Genomic DNA, 21587 nt, shown 5'->3' with positions numbered 1-21587 from the left:
GATGATAACTTCTTTATATCCATCATTAATAATAAAAATAGACCAAAAGACCCCAACCACTTATTTTTGTAACTTCATAACTCTTAATATAAGAACTTGTCTGGCAGTTCTAACCACCTTTCATCTTGACTAACTAAGACTAGAAACCATAGCACTAACCAGTGCTGCTCCAACATTTTAATATGCCCCCAGCTGTGTATTAGGTGCTTTGTATGAATTAGCTCACTTAAACCTTGCAGCCGCTGTATAAGTTAGGCACTACTGCCTTTTTAAGCATTAGATAAAATCTGGGCTTGGGGAGGCAACGTCACTTACCCAAGCAAAATGAGTGCAAGCAAGATCAAGATAGAAAGACCCAAGAAAATTTGGGTCTTTCTGCCCATAGAGCCCATGCCCTAGTAGTTACTAGGTACTGCCTCCCTTTCAAGGGTATCAGGCAATGCAGGCTTCCCTGACAACATGATGATGGTGATGCTCCAGTGGATGAGGGGCCATCAGTGAGCCACGCCAGCCACCCCCACTCCGTACCGTCTCTATCTTCAAAAGCAGTATCACCACTCCATCTGCCCTTCTTAATGTGCACGTGTTTTTATAAGGATTGCTTCTATCCTTTATTCTTTTACTCTAGAGGAAATAAGGTGAGCCTTTCAGGCCAAACAGGATTTAAGAGTCAAAACTACTTCTCTGGTGCCTCTGTCCTTAACCCACCCTAACTGGAATGTGAGGCAGGATATCAGTTTCTCGCCCTATGCAATCTCTAACGTGTCATCTTCTGCTCATCTACTGTTTCTGTTTTCTAAGGCTCAACTAACTGTTTTATTCTACTTTTCACCAGCACTGTTGCCAACGGTCCCGGTGAGGTCATCCCAGCAGGAAACCATAGCCTGTATTCTTTGAAACACTGCTGCAATTTGTTGAATCCACCAACACTAAACTGCAGTTGGATTCCTTTTTGAGTTCAGCCACTTCTCCAACAGAAAAAAATGTGAAAAAGGTTTTGGAATACCTTGAGTAATTTATTTGTGTTTTCATTTTTGTTCATGCACAAGAGTAATTTTTTTTAATCCGTGTGTAAATAGTTGACTTGTGTTTGTGTGTGTGTGTGTGGTGATGGTGGTGATGATGAAGTAGGGACCTAAATGCCCAAAGGACTCTTTATCTCCAAAGTACAATATACTAGGATATTTCTAATTATTGATCATTTGTATCATATTTTTCTTGGAACTTACTGTGCCTTTTCAGTATTTAGACTTTATTTTAGAAAAAATATATTTACGTGTCTTTTCCCTCTGTTCTCTATGTTCTGGTGTCAGCCTTCATAAAAGCCTGTGGAATAGTGTGTCAGGCATGCCAATTATTCATATGCTGGTTCTCCTTTGTTTGCTATGGTTATTATTTTTCTTTCTCACTCTTTTTTCTCTTTGTAACTGTTTGCACTTTTCTATTCTATTTTATTCCTGAGAGTTAATTAAGTTTCTTCCTTTTCAAATTCAAAAATTAATATTCACTTCTAATAAAAGTGGCAATTTTAGGGCTTCCCTGGTGGCGCAGTGGTTGAGAATCTGCCTGCCAATGCAGGGGACACGGGTTCGAGCCCTGGTCTGGGAAGATCCCACATGCCGCGGAGCAACAAAGCCCGTGAGCCACAACTACTGAGCCTGTGCATCTGGAGCCCGTGCTCCGCAACAAGAGAGGTCACGATGGTGAGAGGCCCACGCACCGCGATGAAGAGTGGCCCCCACTCGCTGCAACTAGAGAAAGCCCTCGCACAGAAACGAAGACCCAACACAGCCAAAAATAAATAAATTAATTAAAAAAAAAAAAAGTGGCAATTTTACACTCACACACACACACACACAATTTTTTCTCCACCCTGTTCACCCCAGCTCTCTTTCCAGTACCACACCCTGAGATTATTGTTAATGGTCTAGTACATGCATCTTTCTCTAAACACATAAAAATGTGGCGGATATGTTGTTTCTACACAAGTAGAATGAATCTATTTGCATAACACCTTCATCTTCTTTTCACTTGGAGTGTGTGTGATTTTACATAAAAGAGATAATATACACTCTGGGGGAGGGAGGGAGTTAGAGGTTTTATTTTCTTTCCACTTGTTTCCTTCTTCCTCTGCCCTGCCCCATCACATCCAGGTAACCCAAGTTAAATAACCCGATGCATCATTTTCTGTACCTTTTTTATGTTCTGGTCATATTTTACAAACATATCCATCTATTGAGGATTGGAATGGTAGTTATACAATACTGGTATTACTCACATTTTTATGTGGTTTACTTTTCTTCTATAACAATACATTGTAGATATTCTAGTCCACTGGCAAACTTTAACTATTCTTTTCAAAGGCTTCATAATAGCCCATGACATATTACATATATGTATACTAGTCATTACTCTATGGACAAGCATTCACTTTGTTTTCAGTTTTTTGTTTTTGTTTTTGTTTGGTGTTTTTTGGTTTGGTTTGGTTTGGTTTTTTTGTTTTGTTTTGTTTTTGTTTGTTTGGCTACTTTGAACTGTGCTTGTCAGTTTATATATCAGTGCTTTCATTTTCTATAGCAGTGTTATCTGATCAAACTATAATGCAAGTTGCATATAATTTGACATTTTTTAGTAACCACATTGAAAAAGTAAAAAGAAACTGGTAAAATTAACTTTAACAATATATTATTATTATTATTATTATTATTATTATTATTATTATATATTAGTAATACATTTTTTCAATGAGATATTTTATATACTTTTTATTGTATTAAATCTTTAAAAAATCTAGTGTATATTTTCTACTTAGAGCTTATCTTGAGAAACTAAATTTTCATTGGCAAGACAATCTGTAATTAGATCTCATAAAATTTACAATTGAAAAATAAATTTGCATACCCAGGTTGTTCCAGATAACACCTAAAAGTTTTCCAATAAATGAAATTAGTATCAGTTTTTAAATTTTAGTTCCTCAGTTCCATATATGAAATAGCTCCATATTTCAAATATTCATGATTAACATAATGGACAATGAAATTTTATAGGATGATTTCCTACATGAATTGAAGTGTGTGTATATATTTGGTATTAATATATGTTGCCAGACTGCTTCTTAGAGAAATACGTTGTCTTAATTTTCATCTGCTTTGCAATATAAATTTTCTGATGTGTTTTATTCATCTACTTCCGTGAGTATGTGTGATATTTCCTTTTAAATACTATATGTTCAGATAAGTTGCACGCTGATTTCTTTTTTAATGTTGTTTCTTTTTTAATGTTTGAGGGACGGAGATATTATTCCTGAGCCATATTATGGGAAAGGATAGTAAGGGTAGGATCAGGCAAATCAGCTGGTGAGCACTTGAGGCTCGTTGCCTCCAGAAACTTTATCAATCCCCTGTGAACATTGTGAGTGGCTCTGGGCTGGCTGGAAGTTTCCCTTTTCCCAGTGAAGCCAGTCGATGGAGGGTTTTGGTGGACGGTGATGTCTTCACTCTTCTTTGGCAGACGTAGAAGCTGGAGGGCTCTTTGTTCCTCACAGTTTATCCTTCACCCAGCCATAGTCTTCTAAGATGTCGAAGATGGAGTGTTTGTGTGTTTCCTCGGTTGTCACCTGAGGTCACTTAGTGCTGACAGCATGTTGCTGTCAGTCTGTGCACCCTGACCTAGTTTCAAGCCAAGGCTGTGAAATCTACTTTGAAGAATTCTGCACTGTCTTGTCTGTCTATGAAATTCGAAGTCCCTAGCCGTCTTTCTGAGTCTATCTTTCACACTGACACAGTTTTCACTAATCTGAAAGCCCTTTTTTATTTTATTTTTTAAACATCTTTATTGCAGTATAATTGCTGTACAATGGTGTGCTAATTTCTGCTTTATAACAAAGTGAATCAGCTACACATATACATATATCCCCATATCCCCTCCCTCTTGCGTCTCCCTCCCACCTTCCCTATCCCACCCCTCTAGGTGGTCACAAAGCACCGAGCTGATCTCCCTGTGCTATGCAGCTGCTTCCCACTAGCTATCTATTTTACATTTGGTAGTATATATTAGTCCATGCCACTCTCTCACTTCGTCCCAGCTTACCCTTCCCCCTCCCCGTGCCCTCAAGTCCATTCTCTACACCTGCATCTTTATTCCTGTCCTGCCCCTAGGTTCTTCAGAACCATTTTTTGAAAGCCCTTTTTTAAATACAGTTATGAGTCCAGTTATGAATGTTTCCTAATTTCAATAAAGATGGAAGTTTGCTTTCCAACTTTTTATTCTCCTTGTTATTTTCCATTGGTTTGCAAAAGGGGAGGGGGTCAGAAATGGCATTTCTCTCTCCAATCCAGAAGCTATAGTTATAAACAAATTCTCTGACCTTACAGAAGACTTAGGGTCTCAGCCAAAAATAGTTGGAGTCATGGAATATGGAAATTTTTCTTTGATTTTTCTTTCTACTGGTAAAATAGAACATCCAAGCAATTAGGTCTGAGTGAGAAGGTCTCTGTAACTACACAGATTACTAACATGCATCACTTTGAAAATGCTCCCACCTAATTGCTTTCATGTTTCTGTGGTTTAGTTAGGCTGGTAGGCCATCGTGAAGAGCTTAAGATGTGCACCTGCCCAGTGAGGCTGACTTCCAATTACAGAACGATTCCAAAATTGGGCATGCTTATAAAGAAGGTATTGAAGGACACAGCGTGCCAGGAAGGATTAAACTACTCTGAATGTACTGGAGCAGGGGAAGCGGAGGCGATCATTCACATTTTAAACAGGCAGGAGCACAGGATTAAAGAAATCCTTGGTACATGTGCACCATGTGAGGCTAATGAACCACATGGTCCTAAGAAAAGCTACCTTTTTACAGCCTGTTACTTAATAAAAGCAACTTTGTTTTAAGCTGAAGCAGGAAGAAAAGTGTACACACTTGTCCATTCTTTTTCTGGATCACAAGCTTATGATGATGAGTGTATTTTCCTTTTTATTACAAAGGCAATGTGATTGCCCCTGGATGTAGAGGGAGTTCTTTCTACTCTGGTCTTTAGTAGACTACTTGGCATTTCTATTTCAAGAGACTTTAGAAAGTAAATGATGGATCTGCATCAAGCCAGTTCCTCTACTCACTATGCCTTTTGCAAAATAGGAAGACAGTGACTGATACAAGGGGTACAGCCTATAGCCATGGAATAGAGAAAAGCACTCAAATGACAATCTTGAAATTTAGTCCTCTGGCGACTGAAAACCAACCACTTTATTTTTTCTTTCTTTCTTTCTTTTTTTTCTTTTCTTTTTTTTTGGTCGCTCTGGAGTCCTAACCACTGGACCACCAAGGAATTCCCCAATCACTTTAGTATGAGAAACCAAGATTAGGAAAAAAACTGATGTCTTACAAGTCATGTTTACATGAAGAATCAGACCCGTATCTTCCATGTACTGGGCATGCTTCCAGTAACACTCATAAAATAAGAGGACTGTAGAATCCTAAGTCACTCAGAAATGCCTCATCTCCTTCCACTCTCCCCCCAACCCACTTTAAGTCATGTAAAGCCACCAAATCTATAAATTACTATAGCTAAAAGGAGAATTAGGGCAATATTCCCTGGTCTAATCTGAGTTCCTTCAACTGCAGAGTACCTACCTCATTTCATAATTGTTAACCCATATGTCTGTCTGACCCACTAGACAGACTACTAATTCCTATGTATCTCCAGTACTAGTGCCTGACATCTAGCAGACATTCAGTAAATGTTTATTCAATGAATGAATGAATGAATATTGCAAAATGACTAACCTTCACATAAGCAAGAATAGTTAACTGGATCACTGTTAAAAACTTTTTAAAAATATCATCCAAAAATGCATACTTAGAATAAAAATTGCAAATGATATGCCAGTGTGTATAATGGAGAAATTGGAAATCTTCCTCCCACCTCAATCTCATTCTCCATAGTTAGCCACAGTGAACACTGGTATCACTGTTAATTTTTCTCAGTATATAATAAACTATACAGTAATTATAACTATCAAACTGGAGTGAATGAATCTTCTTTCAAGCCCAATGCCAGAATTACTTTCACCTTCTATTTCTTGGCAACATCATGCACATGATGTTGCTTGTCTTACAGCATTAACTGTCCTGAACAATGATTAGCAAATGAAGTTCAAGTAACTGGTCTTCCTGATAATCTCTGCAAGGCCAGTTGGCAATTCAGTAGTGTTATCTACCTTGAAGCTAAATGGAATCATTAAAAGCATCTCAATACCCAAAATAAATAGGTGTACTTAAGTAACCAGATTCTTTCTGCTTGTATGAGCAATTGTTCTGCTATCATATTTGGAAAAGCTCTTATAGGAAATGGGAAACCACAAGCTGGTTGCCACTGCTGGCAGGTATGAAATATGATTCAGCAGCTAAGCGTCCATCTCTGGACCTGAACTGTCAGTGTTCAAATCCTGGCCCCAGCCACTAGCTCCATTACCTTAGATATTTATGTAACTGCTCTGTGCCTCAGTTTCCCCATCTGTAAAGTGCAAACAAACACATCTCTTCCCTCATATTTTTGTGAGAATTAAGTAAGTTAAATCATGTAAAGCACTTAGAAAAATGCCTCACAGAGAAAGGCTATAAAAGACACTTTTTCTTCATTGAGGTATCATTTATATACAATAAATGTACGATTTTAAGTGTACATTTTGATGAGTTTTGACAAATACATACATCCATGTGACCATCGCCCCAATCAAGATGGAGCACACTTCCATCATTTCAGAAAGCTCCCCAGTACCCCTCCCCAGTCAGTCTCACCCCCACGCTCCCATACTCCCAGGCAAGCCTGATTGATTTTCTTTCCCCTAGAGATTAGTTCAAATAAACGATTCAGCTAGAACGTCATGTAAATGGATTCAGACAGCACATGCTTTTTTGTCTCTTGCTCTTCTCATTCAGCATAATGAATTTAAGTTTTATCCAGTAGGTCATTCTGTTTTTATTGCCGAGTATTATTCCATTGTCTGACTACACCACCATTTATATATCACTTCTACTCTAGATTGACATTTAGGTTGTCTTTAGTTTTTGTGGAATATTTGCTTTTGAGAGAGATTTCTATTTGCCACACACTCTTTAGGAGTTTCGGAATATCTTAAGCTTCAGAAATATAAATTGGAATGTGGAGAAGGCATCGTTTACCACATGGGGGTTTGCTCCTTATCACCCTTCCTCTCCCTCATAATCTTGCTGAATCTTTTTACTATATGTTGTTCTTCACAGGGATTTTCCAGATGGTGGGCTTCAGGCCACAGACTGGAAGACCAGTGATGACTGAGCCTCAGTGAGGAATAACTGAGAGACTAGAGCACCATGAGGTCACTCTTGGTTGAATAGAATGTTGATTAGCCTGCTCCTACATACCGCATGATGGCACTTTCACTGTACTGCATTCTGAGAAAAATCACGCGGCTTTTCCAAGTCTCCAGTAAAAGTAAATTACCTTAACATTAACTGTAGTACAAGAACATGAGTTAAAAATAGACAAGAAATGTAAAAAACATTTTGTAGTTTGCAAGTATTGTAGGAAAGCCCAACACATATTTGAGATGAGTTTTGATCATACCATGACAGATTTTGGCTCCAATAGCTTGCAAGGTACAGAAGCATCCATCAACTAAAAATTTTGCTACTTAGGAGCCATGATAAACTTAATCCCATTTGTGGGAAAGATTGGCCAGTTCTTAAAAGCACTTGTGCAAAACAAAGACTCACATTCTCATTAGAATTCACCCATCAAAATTCAACGTGCCCTTTCTGAGATGGACATCTCAAACAGTTGAGAATTATTTGCTCTCTTTGACCATCCATTCATCAATGTCTGGCCATGTAAAACAGGTTATCCAGAAAGTGAGGGTTTCTGTGTATACTTAAACCAAAAAGAACCAAACAGAAGGAAACAATATGTTCTTGGGGACTCATGAGAGGTCCTCCTGTTGCAGTCTGACTTGAGTACTGTTTCCATAGCAACAGACTCCAGCGTTCTCAAACAAGGGTCAGGTGCTCACAGCAGGCTGCAGCTGGACACTGAAGAAAGTTTTTTTTCTCAAAAGTTACAGAAGTATTCAAAAAAAATTCAATCAAAACTCCATCTAAAATTGGCAGGAGGGTAGTCTTCTAGATGACCTGAAAATAAAATTAATTTCTTAAATACTCTCTCCTCCCTCTTCCCATTAATACCAGGAAAATGTTTGGGGAGAATTTTATTCAGGTTACAGTTTTTTACAAGTGCCTCTGGTCAGATAGGACAGACACTGTCCAGACATCAATAGCGAGGAACAGGTCAGAGATCCAGAGAATTTCCCCAGCATCTGGCCAGAGCCTGGGGGTTCCTGAGAGGATAAGGCAGAGATTTGGGGCTCCAGAGGTGGCTCCCTATGTTGGCCTCCTACAACTGTATAGGAAGAGGTGCTCAGAGGTGTTTTTGTCTCTACCCCTTCTCATAATACCTTTTATAAGATGTTTTATTGCAAAAGTAATCAGCCTTATTTTTGTAGAAAAATATTCAAAATCTGAAGAAGAAAATAAAAACATTATCCATATCCCATCACAAAATATAACAAGTGCTAATAATCTGTGGTGTATAGTCATTCAATGTGTGTGTTTGCTTAAGACTTTCAAAATGAGATCACTATTGTGATTTACTTTGAGGCCAGCTTTTCCCTCTTAATATATCATGAACACTTTTGCATGTTGTTAAATATTCTCCTACATCATCATTTGTAAATGGCTGTTGTGCATCCCACTGTATCACTGTACCAGAATTTACCCAATCTCTTATGGTTGGCTATTACAGATGTTTCCCATTTTTCATGATTATCAACACATCGACAATACATATTCTTGCAGTCAAATCTTTGCACAAATTCATGGTTAGTTCCTTGTAAGACATACAAAAATGCTAGAGACACATAGAGATTTTATCTCCCAACATAATGTTTCTTATCTTATGCTAAGTCTCAGGGCAAAGCCAAATGATCAAACTTTGAATGGACAACATATTTACAGTATAAAGCCTGTCCACCTGCTAGATTCTGCTGGCAATCAAGAAGGTAAATGAAACATGACAGCAAGCTTGGGCTTGTGTGGGATTTTATACACTAAACAGTGACATCAGCTTTGCAAAAACCCTGGGCAAATGACACACCAGGTTATCTTCATCTGATTAAAGATGAATCTTCTAGTTCCATACTTGAAACTGAAAATGATTTCTCTATGTCTTGAGTGGGCTTTTGTACTGCCAACACAGATTAACTGGGTACGAATAAAACAAAAGTAAGTTTGAATGCCAACTCCCAACCCCACTTAGACCCAGTCCAGCAAGAAAAAAGTCCTAGTCCATGGAGAATCAAAAAGTATGGTTCCTGCCAGTTCCGCTGGATATAGGGCAAGCTGACAGCAGGGGATGGGAGAGCACTGCATCGGTCCTTGGGCCTGGGTCTGTTCACCCAGTTAGGGGAGGGCCAGAAATTTCCAGCAAAAGCAGGATCCGGAATTGTGTGTCCTATCTCCTCAGGTTGCCCAGGAGAGCAGTCATGGGTTCTCTTTTGCAGGGAGACGGAGTAGAGTCAACTCCCTGTACCTACCGATGGTTCACAAATAGCCGCATACTATACACCTGTTCTGCACCTAGCTCTTTGTCACTTAATGATATATCCTAGGACTCCTTCTAAATCACTATATAAAAACTTCATTCGTTTGTACATATCATATGGATCTACTATGATTTATTTAGTAGTTTTCTATTTATGTTATATCCTACATTTTGCACCCCCAAAATGCTGCAGTAAATAGCCTCCACGTATGTCGCTTCACTTATGTGTGAGTATACTTGTAGGAGAAATTTCTAGAAGTGGAATTGCTGAAACTTAGGTCATGTACATTTGTAATTTTCAAAGACATTGACAAATTACCTTCCATAAAGATTTGACTGATTGATATTCTCACCAGCCAATCATAGTGCAGTGCTTTAGTTAATTTATGAATTTTTGCAAAATGCAAAGAAAATGGTATCTCAGTGTTTTTTAATGTATATTTCTCTTGCTTAATGAAGCTGAGAATCTTTCTGTATGTTTAGGAGCCATTTGCATTTCTTCTGTGAATACTTTATTCCTACCCTTTATTAGTTTCTCTATTGGGTAAGTTGTCTCTTCCTCAGACATCTGTAGGTGCTATTTATCTATGAGGGAGAATAAGCCTTTATCTGCAATAAGAACTGTAAATATTTTCCCCATATTGTCATTTGTATTTTTACTTTTTTATGGTTTTTTTTGCCATGCATACATTTTTTCCCCTCCATGTTTAAATGTATTGATTTCTTTAATTATGGCTTCTAGGTTTTGTGTCATAAAAAAATCTATCTTCATTTCAAAGTCAAAAAATAATTTCCTGGGAATTCCCTGGTAGTCCAGTGGTTAGGACTCAGCGCTTTCACTGCTGAGGGCCTGGGTTCAATCCCTGGTTGGAGAACTAAGATCCCACAAGCCACGCTGTGTGGTCAAAAAAAAAAAAAAAAGTAATTTCCTTGTAAAATTTTTATGGTTTCACTTTGCATATTTAAATCTTTGATCCATTTGAATTTTGTCCTGGTAAGTGGTGTGATACATGGCTCTAACTTCACTTTTGCTAGATGGTTGTCTCAACTTCATTTACTGAATACTGTTAGTTTCTATTTTCGCCATTTATTTAAGATATCACTTTTAACACATAATAACATTCCATGTATTGGGGTTTATATAGACTCCGTTCTATTCCCTTGATCTATCTCCAGTAAGGATCAATTGTTTGATTTTGAAGGGGATCAAGGTATGCTACCCTAAAAGATGCCACTTTTGTGTAAGGATTGTTTTGAGCTGAAAGCAATTAGCTCTCTGCCCTCCCCTTCTCTGTCTAAAAGCAAGGCATAAATTTCCATTTGTAAAAGTGTCTCCTCCTACAGCAGGAAGATGATGACAACTCTTAGTCACTGGAGACAACTCTTATCAATGGAGAAAACACCAACTTGAGTTTGCATAATAAATCTATAATTCTTCTCTTCCACTAGTTTCCCCTATATATTTACCTTCCCACAATTTACTGCCCCGGGAAGCACAATTTATTGCTAATTTACTTCTTACAATTTACTCCACTTCCTTTGTCTAGTAACTTCACAACTTATCACTCTTTGTTAAGATGGTATACATGCCCCCGGGTCTAACCACTTCTTTGGGTTTCTTCTTCTTCCTTTTGAAGCCCCCATATATATGCAAAGTAAATTTCTTCTTCTGTTAACCTGTCTTTTATGTGTTTAATTCATGGCCCCCAGGCACAGAACCCAAGAGGGTAGAAGAAAGGATCCTTTCCTTCCTCTACCATCTCTAAAATGGAGGTTATAATATCTACTCCAAAGAATTAGATTAGACAATCAAATGAATGTGGGGTGTTTGACCCATAGAGGAATTCAATAAATTTCAGCAATGATGATGAAGAGAAGGAAAATATTGCCTACCTCACTCCTGTGCAAAGAAATGCAGATACCCAGAGGGTTCACAGATAATCCTGGTTCCCAGATTAGCCTTTTCATTATACTCTGAACTAAAGACTTCTCTACATGCAAAAAGTGACATTAGCAATGATCTTGATAGTAATTTTAGTGAATTTCTCACTAACCCAGTTTAAAAGGGAATCTCTAGGACTGTTATTCTCCTGAAACTGGACTGCCAAGGCAAAAATGGCAGGTAAGACCAGGTTCGAATTCTAGTTTAGCCACTCATCTCTGAGAATCTGTTTCCTTATCATTAGAAGAGAGATAACTATACCTCCTTCTCATTCTGACAAATGAGATAGTAAGATAAGAAAAGTGGCTAGCACTGTGTTTGTCATTTAGCATATGTTCAATCCCATGGTGGCTATTTTTGTTTTATCATCATCATGTTCTTTGTCATAATCATTAAAGATTATGGCTTTCGGTCAATGAAGACAAAAAAAAGGAGGGTAATAAACACCAGAATTGGAAGGACAGAAAGGACATAATAATCAGAATATTTTTTAAAATTTTAAGTAGGATGTATTGATGGAGAATAGAGGGATATGTGTGAATAATATGTGATTAAACTAGGTAAAATAAAATGTTAACAGTAGGGCTTCCCTGGTGGCGCAGTGGTTGAGAATCTGCCTGCCAATGCAGGGGACACGGGGTCGATCCCTGGTCTGGGAAGATCCCACATGCTGCGGAGCAGCTAGGCCCGTGAGCCACAATTACTGAGCCTGCGCGTCTGGAGCCTGTGCTCCGCAACATGAGAGGCCGCGATAATGAGAGGCCCGCGCACCACGATGAAGAGTGGCCCCCACTTGCCGCAACTAGAGAAAGCCCTCGCACAGAAACGACATAGCTATAAATAAATAAATAAATAATTTTTTAAACGTTAATAGTAGAATCTAAGTAGTGCAAAATCATTTCAAGTTTGCTGTATGTTTGAAAAAAAATTTATAGTAAAATGTTTGGAAAAATTCAAGGCTACCATCCCTCTCTCCTTCCCATCCTAATTTTACTGTAACCTCTCCCCCAAACACTCAAAGGCAAGGATGATTGATTTTCCTTTTGTCTTGATATTTTACATAGAGTGAAGAACTTGTAATTCACTTCCTGGCCTAAATTACAAGCTGTTGTTATGTATGTGATTCCCTCCCTTCCCCTATAATTCATACTTTTTATTTCCTGCCGGTTCAGCTGACAGCTCCAATTTGACAGCTGTCCAATTTTGACAGCTCCACATCAGCAACCAGTATCACTCACATCCCAGAATCCCCCCTCCCACCCTGTTGCTCTCAGTCCCCCAAGTCCCGGAGTCAAACAGTTTCTCACCAGGAAACTACAAAGAGGAAGAAGCTGGGACCTGGGATTGAAATGCTGTATATCCAGAGCATTTGAAACGCCAAAGTCAGCTGCAGCTCTCTCCTGTTGCTATGGCACAGGTGACCCTGTAGAGTCACCAGCCTGGAAACTGACAGACATAGATCAGTGTGCACTGGTTGCCATGGTGAGGAAGAACCTAAGGATGCTTCCTCCATGCCCATTGGTGCCCGGCATGTCAGGTGTCCAGAGCTGCAAGAGACTGCTAAAAGCTCTCATCAAATCATTAACTTTTAGGCAGGAATTCAATTGTGCTCAATCGGTCTGAGGGTCGAGCTTCACAAAAGAGATTGTCACAGGGAGGAGAAACGCTGGACCCTTCAGAAACCTGGAAAATAAAGTATTCAAAGCAAATTCTGTGGGTTTTTTTAGTGACTTGTTCATGTTCTTTTTCAAAGGAAAGTTCAATTAACTCCATTTAGAAATGTTTAACCTTGGGCAATTAACATCCTTTAGTCCAATATTTGTCAAAATGCTGTCCCCAAGGTAACAAATCAGAATCTCTGGGGTAGGGGCCCAGGTACCAGCAGTTTTAACGATGTCCCTAAGGTCCTAGGCACACTGAAGTTTTAAAAATAGTGCCCTAGTGTACCTATATAACTTTAAAGTCTCATGACAAAAACAATTCCGGTCAGCAGCACCAAAACATTTCACCATTCTGGTTCCTTTTTGTCATGTTCTTACATCACCATGGCTCCCTAAGAGCCGCACTCTTTGAAAGATATTTGTCTACCAAACAAATTGCATGTACAGCCAGCCCTCCGTATCCTGGGATTCCGCATCCACGGATTCAACCAATGCCAGTCGCAGCCTGTTGAATCCGCGGACCCGGAACCCACGGATACGCTGGCGACAGTACTAGTCACCTTCTACAAGGGACTTGCGCATCCGCAGATGCGGGTATCCGCTGGGGGTCCTGGAACCAATCTCCGCGGATACCAAGGGATAACTATATTGAATAATGATTTTCACCCTTTTAATCAAAGACGTATATAATCCCCCTCAGCTCAGGTGAAATATATATAGCTCATTAGGCTTTCAGAGATTAAAAACAATAGCTCAAGTTCCCCAGTCCTACCTTTGCCAACCCTTAGTGATCTGAGCATTCCAAATTGGGATTACAGAAACTGTTGAAGAACTCCACGGCGTCGAAGACCAGTTCTGAGATTGTGACTCATGTTAAACGGAAGCAATAACAAGATCCATCCTCCTTCTAAGGAATGTAAACTTATTTATTCCTTCATTACTTATAACTACCCCTGTCCCAGTATGGATAGAATTTAAAGTAATTCACAAAGATTCATAAAATAACGTAAATTAGCACAGCCTTCTACTTGTTTCCTAATAGCCCATCTCCCTTTCCTTTGCAGTATTAATAGTCCTCATTTTTAGCTAAAACACATGGCTACCCACATTTCCCAGCTGTCCTTATAGCTAGGTGTACCCATATGACTAAGGTCTGGTCAATGGGATGTACATGGAAGTTGTTTATGCAACTTCTAGGAAGTATCCTCAAAAGGGAGGGTTGGTTGTGTCCCTTCCTGCTGACTGGCCACAGACATAATGGGGAGAGTAGCCATCTCGGACCATGAGTTGGAAGCTGTGTGTTGAGAATGACAGAGCAACACATTAGAAGTCTGGGCTCCTGATGATGGTGGAGCTGCCATTCCAAACTTGGACAACCTACCCAAACTTTTTCCTGAGAAAATTGAAGCGTCTTTCTTGTTTAAGTCACTGGTGTTTGGGGTTTTTCATTCCACACAGCCAAACCTAATCCTTACTACTAACATAAATGAGGGGAAAAAAGATAAAAACATACAATAAAGCCAGAAATAAACTTAGCACAAAAATAAATACCATATAGTCTTATATATTTGCTGTGAATAAGTTGCAACTTTAGCTTCACGCTTTCTAATGGTCAGTGTGACAGTAAGTCTTTTAAAGGACACATCTCAGTGTCATAACGTTTATTTTTTTAATTGCTCAGGAGAAACACAACTGTTCCTGATGCTAAGAACAAATTAATTCATCCTAAGAGTCTCCATAAAGAGGGCATCCATCATGTAATATAATAACAACAACTGCCACAACTTCCTTACGGTAGAAACAATTGTTTCATGATGTTCTTCAATACAGGCCAGGAGAATCCAAGTGTAGGTAATTTGAAATTGCCCTGTCTACTCATTTATGTAGTATGCTAGATTGAATGCTCTCTTTCCCATGCCTCACAAACACTCTCTAGGTAGGACTTAGAGAGATAACAGGTGGGAGGATAAGAAGGTGGTTTAAAAAACCAAACTCTACCCATATCCAAGTTGTCTACCACCAGCAACACCATCACCTATGAGAAATGGGCAGGATTGATATGTCCTCCCTTCCATGTACCCCAACCTTTCTTGTTATGATATTTTCTCCTTAAAACACCCTTGAAGTTATTTTAACTTAAATTTTATAGATTATTTCAAATCTGTTAAAATTTTTGTGTGTCTGTCTGTCTGTGTGTCTCTGTGCACTGGAGGAGGAACTCAGTATGTGATTTTTCCATCTCTAGTCCCTACATATATCTGAATTGCATAATACAAATAGATAATGAATAAAATACAACCAAGTAAAGCAGTCATTTACTATAAATAAAACACAAGGACAAAAAATGTAAATATTTAACTTATGGGTCATGTGTCCCAACTGTGAATACAAAGTGGCGAATGTCAGCAGTTTGTATCCCGTAAAGGAAACTAAAATGGTTTCCAACACAACATTCTTTTGCTAGGGGCAGCAGGGCAGACACCCCCAAAGTCACAGAGACACATTTTCAAAATTTCTAGTGAGATGCTTCCTGATGGAGCCTCATGCCTGCTCCATTGATTCTACAGCATTTCAAGCAGGATCTTGCTCTCCAACCTGGGTTTCTTTCTGGCTCTATCCTGTTGAAGGAATGATTTGTGAGACAGTGTGGGAAATGAGTAGTGAACATGTGCTACCTGAACCAGATGGTTACATACTTCACATCCAATGGGGTACCTTTATACTTCCTGGCTAGGTTTTGTTAAGGTATGCTTTCCTGTTACCCAACATTGGATTTGAGAATAGAAGGATACGTTGTTTTTTGTTTGGTGGTTTTTACCCTGAGCATTACTTGTTTTCATGATGCAAATACTGCCCTTAAATTGGTAAAGTAGAGATATGAGAGTATATCTGCGGTCATTGCAAGTAACCCAAGTCCCACAGAAACAGAACACAAAATGAATTCCTCTTGATCCCTCAGAGAGGATGATGGAACTTCTATTTTCCCCGGTTTAATTAACTGTCCAACTCCCCTAGGCAGCTACAGGCAAACATCTCAAAACTTTATCACACCAGTCTAGTTGTCATCCTCCAGCGGCCCAAAGCCACCTTTTCCCTTATATATGGAATTCACAAACAAATTCATTTCCCACAAACGGAATCTCTAATTAGGATCAACTTCATTTGAAACTGTGCAGCAAACAGGAAAATGAGAGCATTACAGAACATCATTAATAGCAACTGCAAATAACTTTTTAATCGATCTAGGTATTCCTCTCCAAGAAGTCACTCTTCTCTTCCATTGAGGAAACAGACAATTTTTGCTTGCCTTTAGCAACAATCTCAACATCATGCATAATAATAGTAATAATGATCATTTTTTAAAATGCCAGCCAACAACTGGATCTTTCTCATTTAAAAATGCTTCCAGGAGACTTCCCTGGTGGTCCAGGGGTTGAGACTCCGCGCTCCCAATGCAGGGGGCACGGGTTCGGTCCCCGGTCAGGGAGCTAGGATCCCGCATGCCACACGTCACAGCCAAAATAAATAAATAAATAAAAATAAAAAAGCTTTCATTTGCATTAGCATCTCACTTGATCTTACATCTGCTTTGCGTACACTAAAGTAGGTGTTTTTACTTCATTTCACAGGCATAAGGCTGAGGGGTTCACTGTGGGGACTCGTGTTATTGAGGTTTGTTTGATTGACCTTGGACAAGTTACTCAAGGTCTCTGAACCTCAGTAAATCTATAAAATGAGGATAAAACTAGTACCTACCACAGACTGCTGCTGTGATGTGCACTAACAGACATGCGGTAACCCTGGTAAAGCCTTATAACTGTTGGTTGAGCATGGAGGGTGAGTTGGTCTTCCCAAGGATGAACGGTTTTTAATCTGCAGATCCAGGAAGAATCTGGCCTGTCAACTCCAGACTTGGGGCTTCCTTGAAGCAAGAATCTATTTAGGGGCGAAACTAAGATCAGATCAGACATTTCCAACACTTAAACCTCTCTTTATTTCTGCCATCCCATCAGCTATGTGAGCTGATGTAAGCTTAAAGACTGAAAGGATTACTGACTTTCCTTTGGGGCTGGGATGAAACACAAACATTTGATGATCAATAGAAGAGTCTGTAAATAATGAACAGAACTCACAGAATTGTGCTTGGAATCCTGAAGGCTAGAAACACCTGTCACATATTGCTTCTCTGCCCTGGCACACTTTGGGGACAATGCACAATGCTGAAGTCCACTGCTGGCCACAAGGTGGCAGAATGTCACCAGCAAGGACGCTCAAGCCCAAACTTCACGCTGGAGCAAATCAGGGCAGGTCGCTGATTGATGTCTGACACCCAAGACGACAAATGAAATAATCCAGTTAACATCAGCCCTAAACCTAAGTTAGTGACAAATATTCTGTAAATGCCATTCTTCTGCCTAAATGCTCAGCTCTTATTCCAGACATTAAAATGGGCACCTCATCGATCTTCACCTACAAAAAGGAACCTCAAGGTGACCATGAACTTATTCCAACATATATGACTACTTCTATTTACATGAATCCCAATTTTCAAACATATAAAATAATTGAGAAACTTTAGGTGTTGGGAGCCATCCTCCAGAATCCTCAGAGCTCTCTTATATAATATTTTCTTATAAAGATGAAAATATCTTAAACATTAAATTATTTCCATATTACGCAATTACCATAAACATTTTAAAACCTGGATTTTCCTACTAACCTACCTGTTTCTGAGCTATCTTCCCTTTTACTTTCTACAAAAGTGAATGTGTAAGGACTATGGAATAATTTAATAGCTTAACAATATACAAGGTTTTATACAGACTTGGATTGTTTTAGAGTTGGATGGTAACTGGGAGATTATTTACTTTAATGCCCCTATTCTCCCAGTGAAGAAAGTAGTACTGCCAGAAGTTAATTAACTTGCCTAAGATAACACAGAAAGTCAGTTCAGAACTGAGACCTGAACTTTTGTCATCTGACTTTCAGGATAGTTTGGACTAATTTAGATCTTTCATTTAATTGTGTCAGGAAAGTCATGATTGTCCTTTACCCCATAGAATTGAAAAACTACTTGCAAGAGGAGAAAGTACCAGTCCAGTATCATGCTGTGTGATTCCAGCACTTCAGCTGGATCCGTATTAGAAATTCAGCAGCGGTTAAGACAAAAACTGAGAAGCTTCATGATCACAATGGTAATCCCCCCACCCTCCAAAATGTAAAACCCTAACAGATGATCCAGGGGTGAGTCTTTCTAGAACTTGAAAAAGAACCTGCCAGGTCACAGCCACTCCACTGGGATATGAGATTACATAAAATTCAGGCAGAAGGAGCAAAATGCCTCTCTGGGGACTCCAGAGACCCTGAGCCTGTCTCAGGAGGTGTGACTATAAAGTAATGGGTCTGATTTTAAAAGAAGCACAACCAGTGCTTACACATCTAAGTGAACAGTCACTTTGGGAAGCTGCATATTTATGCCAGAGATGCTGCAGCGGCTCCAACGTTAACTCTTCTTTGGGACTTGCCTTCAGAGCTTCACCATGTTCTGCCAGATATCTACCATGGGCGTAAATCTTGGTTGTGTGAGGGTGGACTTGTTTCTGGAAAACCTCCAGAGTCAGCTCTTGGGAGTAAGGTGGGTGGTCAAGGCAGATAGTAATATTTTGGGATAAAACTGAGTTGCAAATAGTCATTGGGTCGATTTCCCCTGTGGCTTATAAATTCGACCAGATGGCTCATCTAGGAAAAGATTCACCTCTTGGAGGCAGTCAGGAAAAACTTTAAGGTATTACTAATGTGTACGTTATTGATTTCAAAATAAAGCCTTCTTAATTCCAGTTCTTAATCATTTTGCATCCACTGGTAAGTTACTCTTCTGTCTCCCAACTCATGTCTCAGCTCCTCTAAGGGAAAGGGTCAATTATTAGATTAAATTACATGAAATTACTGCCATTCAGACATATTTGACCTACAAAAATCATATAATTCAAGCTAATACATTTGAAGTCGTAATATTTAGCCCAGTGGCAAAAAGGAGTTCAACAGCATTAAGAGATGTCACCGTGCCGAGATGGGCGATCCTGAGTGTCAACACTGAATTGCCAGAAAACGATGCCGAACAACCCCACGAGAGGTAAACATCCGTTTTCTCCCTCCATAGTTCTACTTTTTATGCATTGAGGTTTCTTTTAATTATCTAATTTAAACTGCACATCTTGAGGGTGAAAAAGCCAGCCACACATACCAGCAAACAGCCTTTCACGAACAGGGCTATTCTGTAAGAAACATCAGTCTCACCCTAAGTCATAGCCTACACATAATGGCCATATTCCACACATTTGGAAGCAAATTTGCCAACTTGGTCCCTCTAGGTCCTGGGACTCCGCTAGATAGGCCAGATGATCCAATTTTAACTTAACTGATTTCACTAAGGAACGGAGTGTACACTTGGCCTTTCCACCTCCCTCCCTCAGGGCAGATGTGACCTTGTAAATTACGATTGAAGTCATTGTTCTGTGAGTTATCTTTCCCTTCTGGTTTGTTCTTTTTCTTTTTCTTTAAGGTAATTTATTGCAAGAGTAATTTTTTTTTTTTTTTTTTTTTTTTAGGTATTTGGCTTCATTTTAAGAGTAAATTTTTTGCCCCAGTTTTATTGAGATATAACCCTCTGGTTCTTCTTCACTTCATTTTTAGTTTTGTTTTTCCTTGTCCTGTATTTACCATCAAAACAGAATTAGAGAAGCTGTTCCACCATCCCTTCATTTGAATATTCAGGAAGTGTCATTCAATATCACTAACCTGCCTGGGAGAAAAGACTCATTAGGTACAGCAGAGAACTTCTGGATGTTATTTCAGCTAATATATCATTTACTGTTTGGGTGGAAAACTGTGTGATCCATCTGCCTCCTACAGAATTCTCTCAGGAAAAGCTTTGACGAGGGAAAGTGTCACTGATAAAAGCTGTCCTTGAGGAATTAACCAGATGATACGCACAGCTATCAAGATTGCATGTTGAAGAGATGCTTCCCATCTAGATCAAGGCATGGCCGGAGCGGACACAGGCTGGCGTCACAGCCCAGCCCCTCCCATGAGGCTCCCGCCCTGCGCCTCTATCCCAACAGTCCCCAGCCCTCAAAAATCATCGTCGGTGGGAAGTCACTCGGCACATTCAATTATATTGTGACAAATTTTAAATTGTTCACCTGCGCCTCAAAATGGGAAAAGTGGGGCTACGTGACTGTAGAGTTATGATCTCTGCCGGGGACTTCCTGATAAGCTCCAGGCTGGCTGGGACGTATTCACACATCCTTTGTGTTAGCCCACAAGCAGTTTGGCTGACCCGGCTTCCCCGCCCCGACCATTTTTATTATCGCTGCCCAGAAATGCAGTTCTTGGTTTGTTTTCTTTTTTAACAACCTTTTGTGATTACAAAAGCAATATCTTTTCACTATTAAAAAATTAGATCATTTTGCAACATATATATGTATGAGTCATCACATTGTACATCTTAAACTTACACAATATTATGTGTCAATTATACCTCAATAAAGCTGGAAAAAATGGAAAATGTCAATAAGGAAAAAATGGGAAAATTAAAACATCATATTCTTATTCCCCAAGGTTACCACAATTAACACCTATATGTATATCGTGCCATACTTTCTTTCTATGCATATATATCACATATATATATATAATAATTCATCTTTCCATGTTCATAAATTTCCTTCTAATCGAATACCTTTCAACCACCTACCCCCACCACCACACTGTACCCAAAATGCATTCCTGCTAGTTTAGCTAACCAAGCATCCAATCCAGGACCATGCATTATATCAGATTATTACGCTCTTTAATTTTCTTTTAATCTAGGACACTCATCTCTTGTTACACATCACTGAGTCCTTGAAGACAGCAGGCCAGTTATCTAGCTGGAGTCCTATCCTTTGGATTTATTTGCCTTGTTGCTTCCTTAGGCCATCTGCCATGAAGCTTGTTCTCCCATCTCCATATTCCCTGTAAACTGGAAATTAGATCCAAAGGATTAGATACAAACACTTCCTGGCTAGAATCCATCAGAGGACCTGTGATGTATTGCGTATTGCACCACATCAGGGGACAGGTAACACTTAGTTGCCTACCATTAGTGTTGCTGGGATTGCCCTCTGGATTAAGGGAGACAAGAGCTTAATTCATCCAACTGGGAAGTAATCTGTGGGGTGTTACACTGGCAAATTATTTTTGAGACTCTAAACCTGATCCCAAAACCATACCATAAGCAAATAGGGAAGAACAGACTGCACAAGTCTGAGACTAACAGCAGGGTTAGAGTGAGTGGGGAAGGTAATGCCA

The 21587-nt window shown here is 39.3% G+C and overlaps 1 protein-coding gene and 1 long non-coding RNA gene across 6 annotated transcripts in view; one reads left to right on the top strand and one right to left on the bottom strand.

Annotated features, from left to right (window-relative positions):
- Positions 1–4258, top strand: part of SLC28A3 (solute carrier family 28 member 3) — a 59346-nt gene extending 55088 nt beyond the window's left edge. For all 3 annotated transcript variants that reach the window (XM_082469707.1, XM_082469708.1, XM_082469706.1), the window contains one exon: positions 836–4258. In XM_082469707.1, the coding sequence (XP_082325833.1) occupies positions 836–956 (121 nt within the window). In that variant the 3' untranslated portion in view covers positions 957–4258. The remainder of the gene's footprint in view (positions 1–835) is intronic.
- Positions 1–21587, bottom strand: part of LOC309664517 — a 439565-nt gene that overhangs the window by 238877 nt on the left and 179101 nt on the right. The window lies entirely within an intron of this gene.

The sequence above is a fragment of the Balaenoptera physalus genome (assembly GCF_965194825.1).
Source record: "Balaenoptera physalus genome assembly, chromosome: 7".
In the NCBI taxonomy this organism is placed as follows: Eukaryota; Metazoa; Chordata; class Mammalia; order Artiodactyla; family Balaenopteridae; genus Balaenoptera; species Balaenoptera physalus.
The sequence above is the reverse complement of the archived record's forward strand: the minus strand, read 5'-3'. Positions and strand labels throughout refer to the sequence as shown.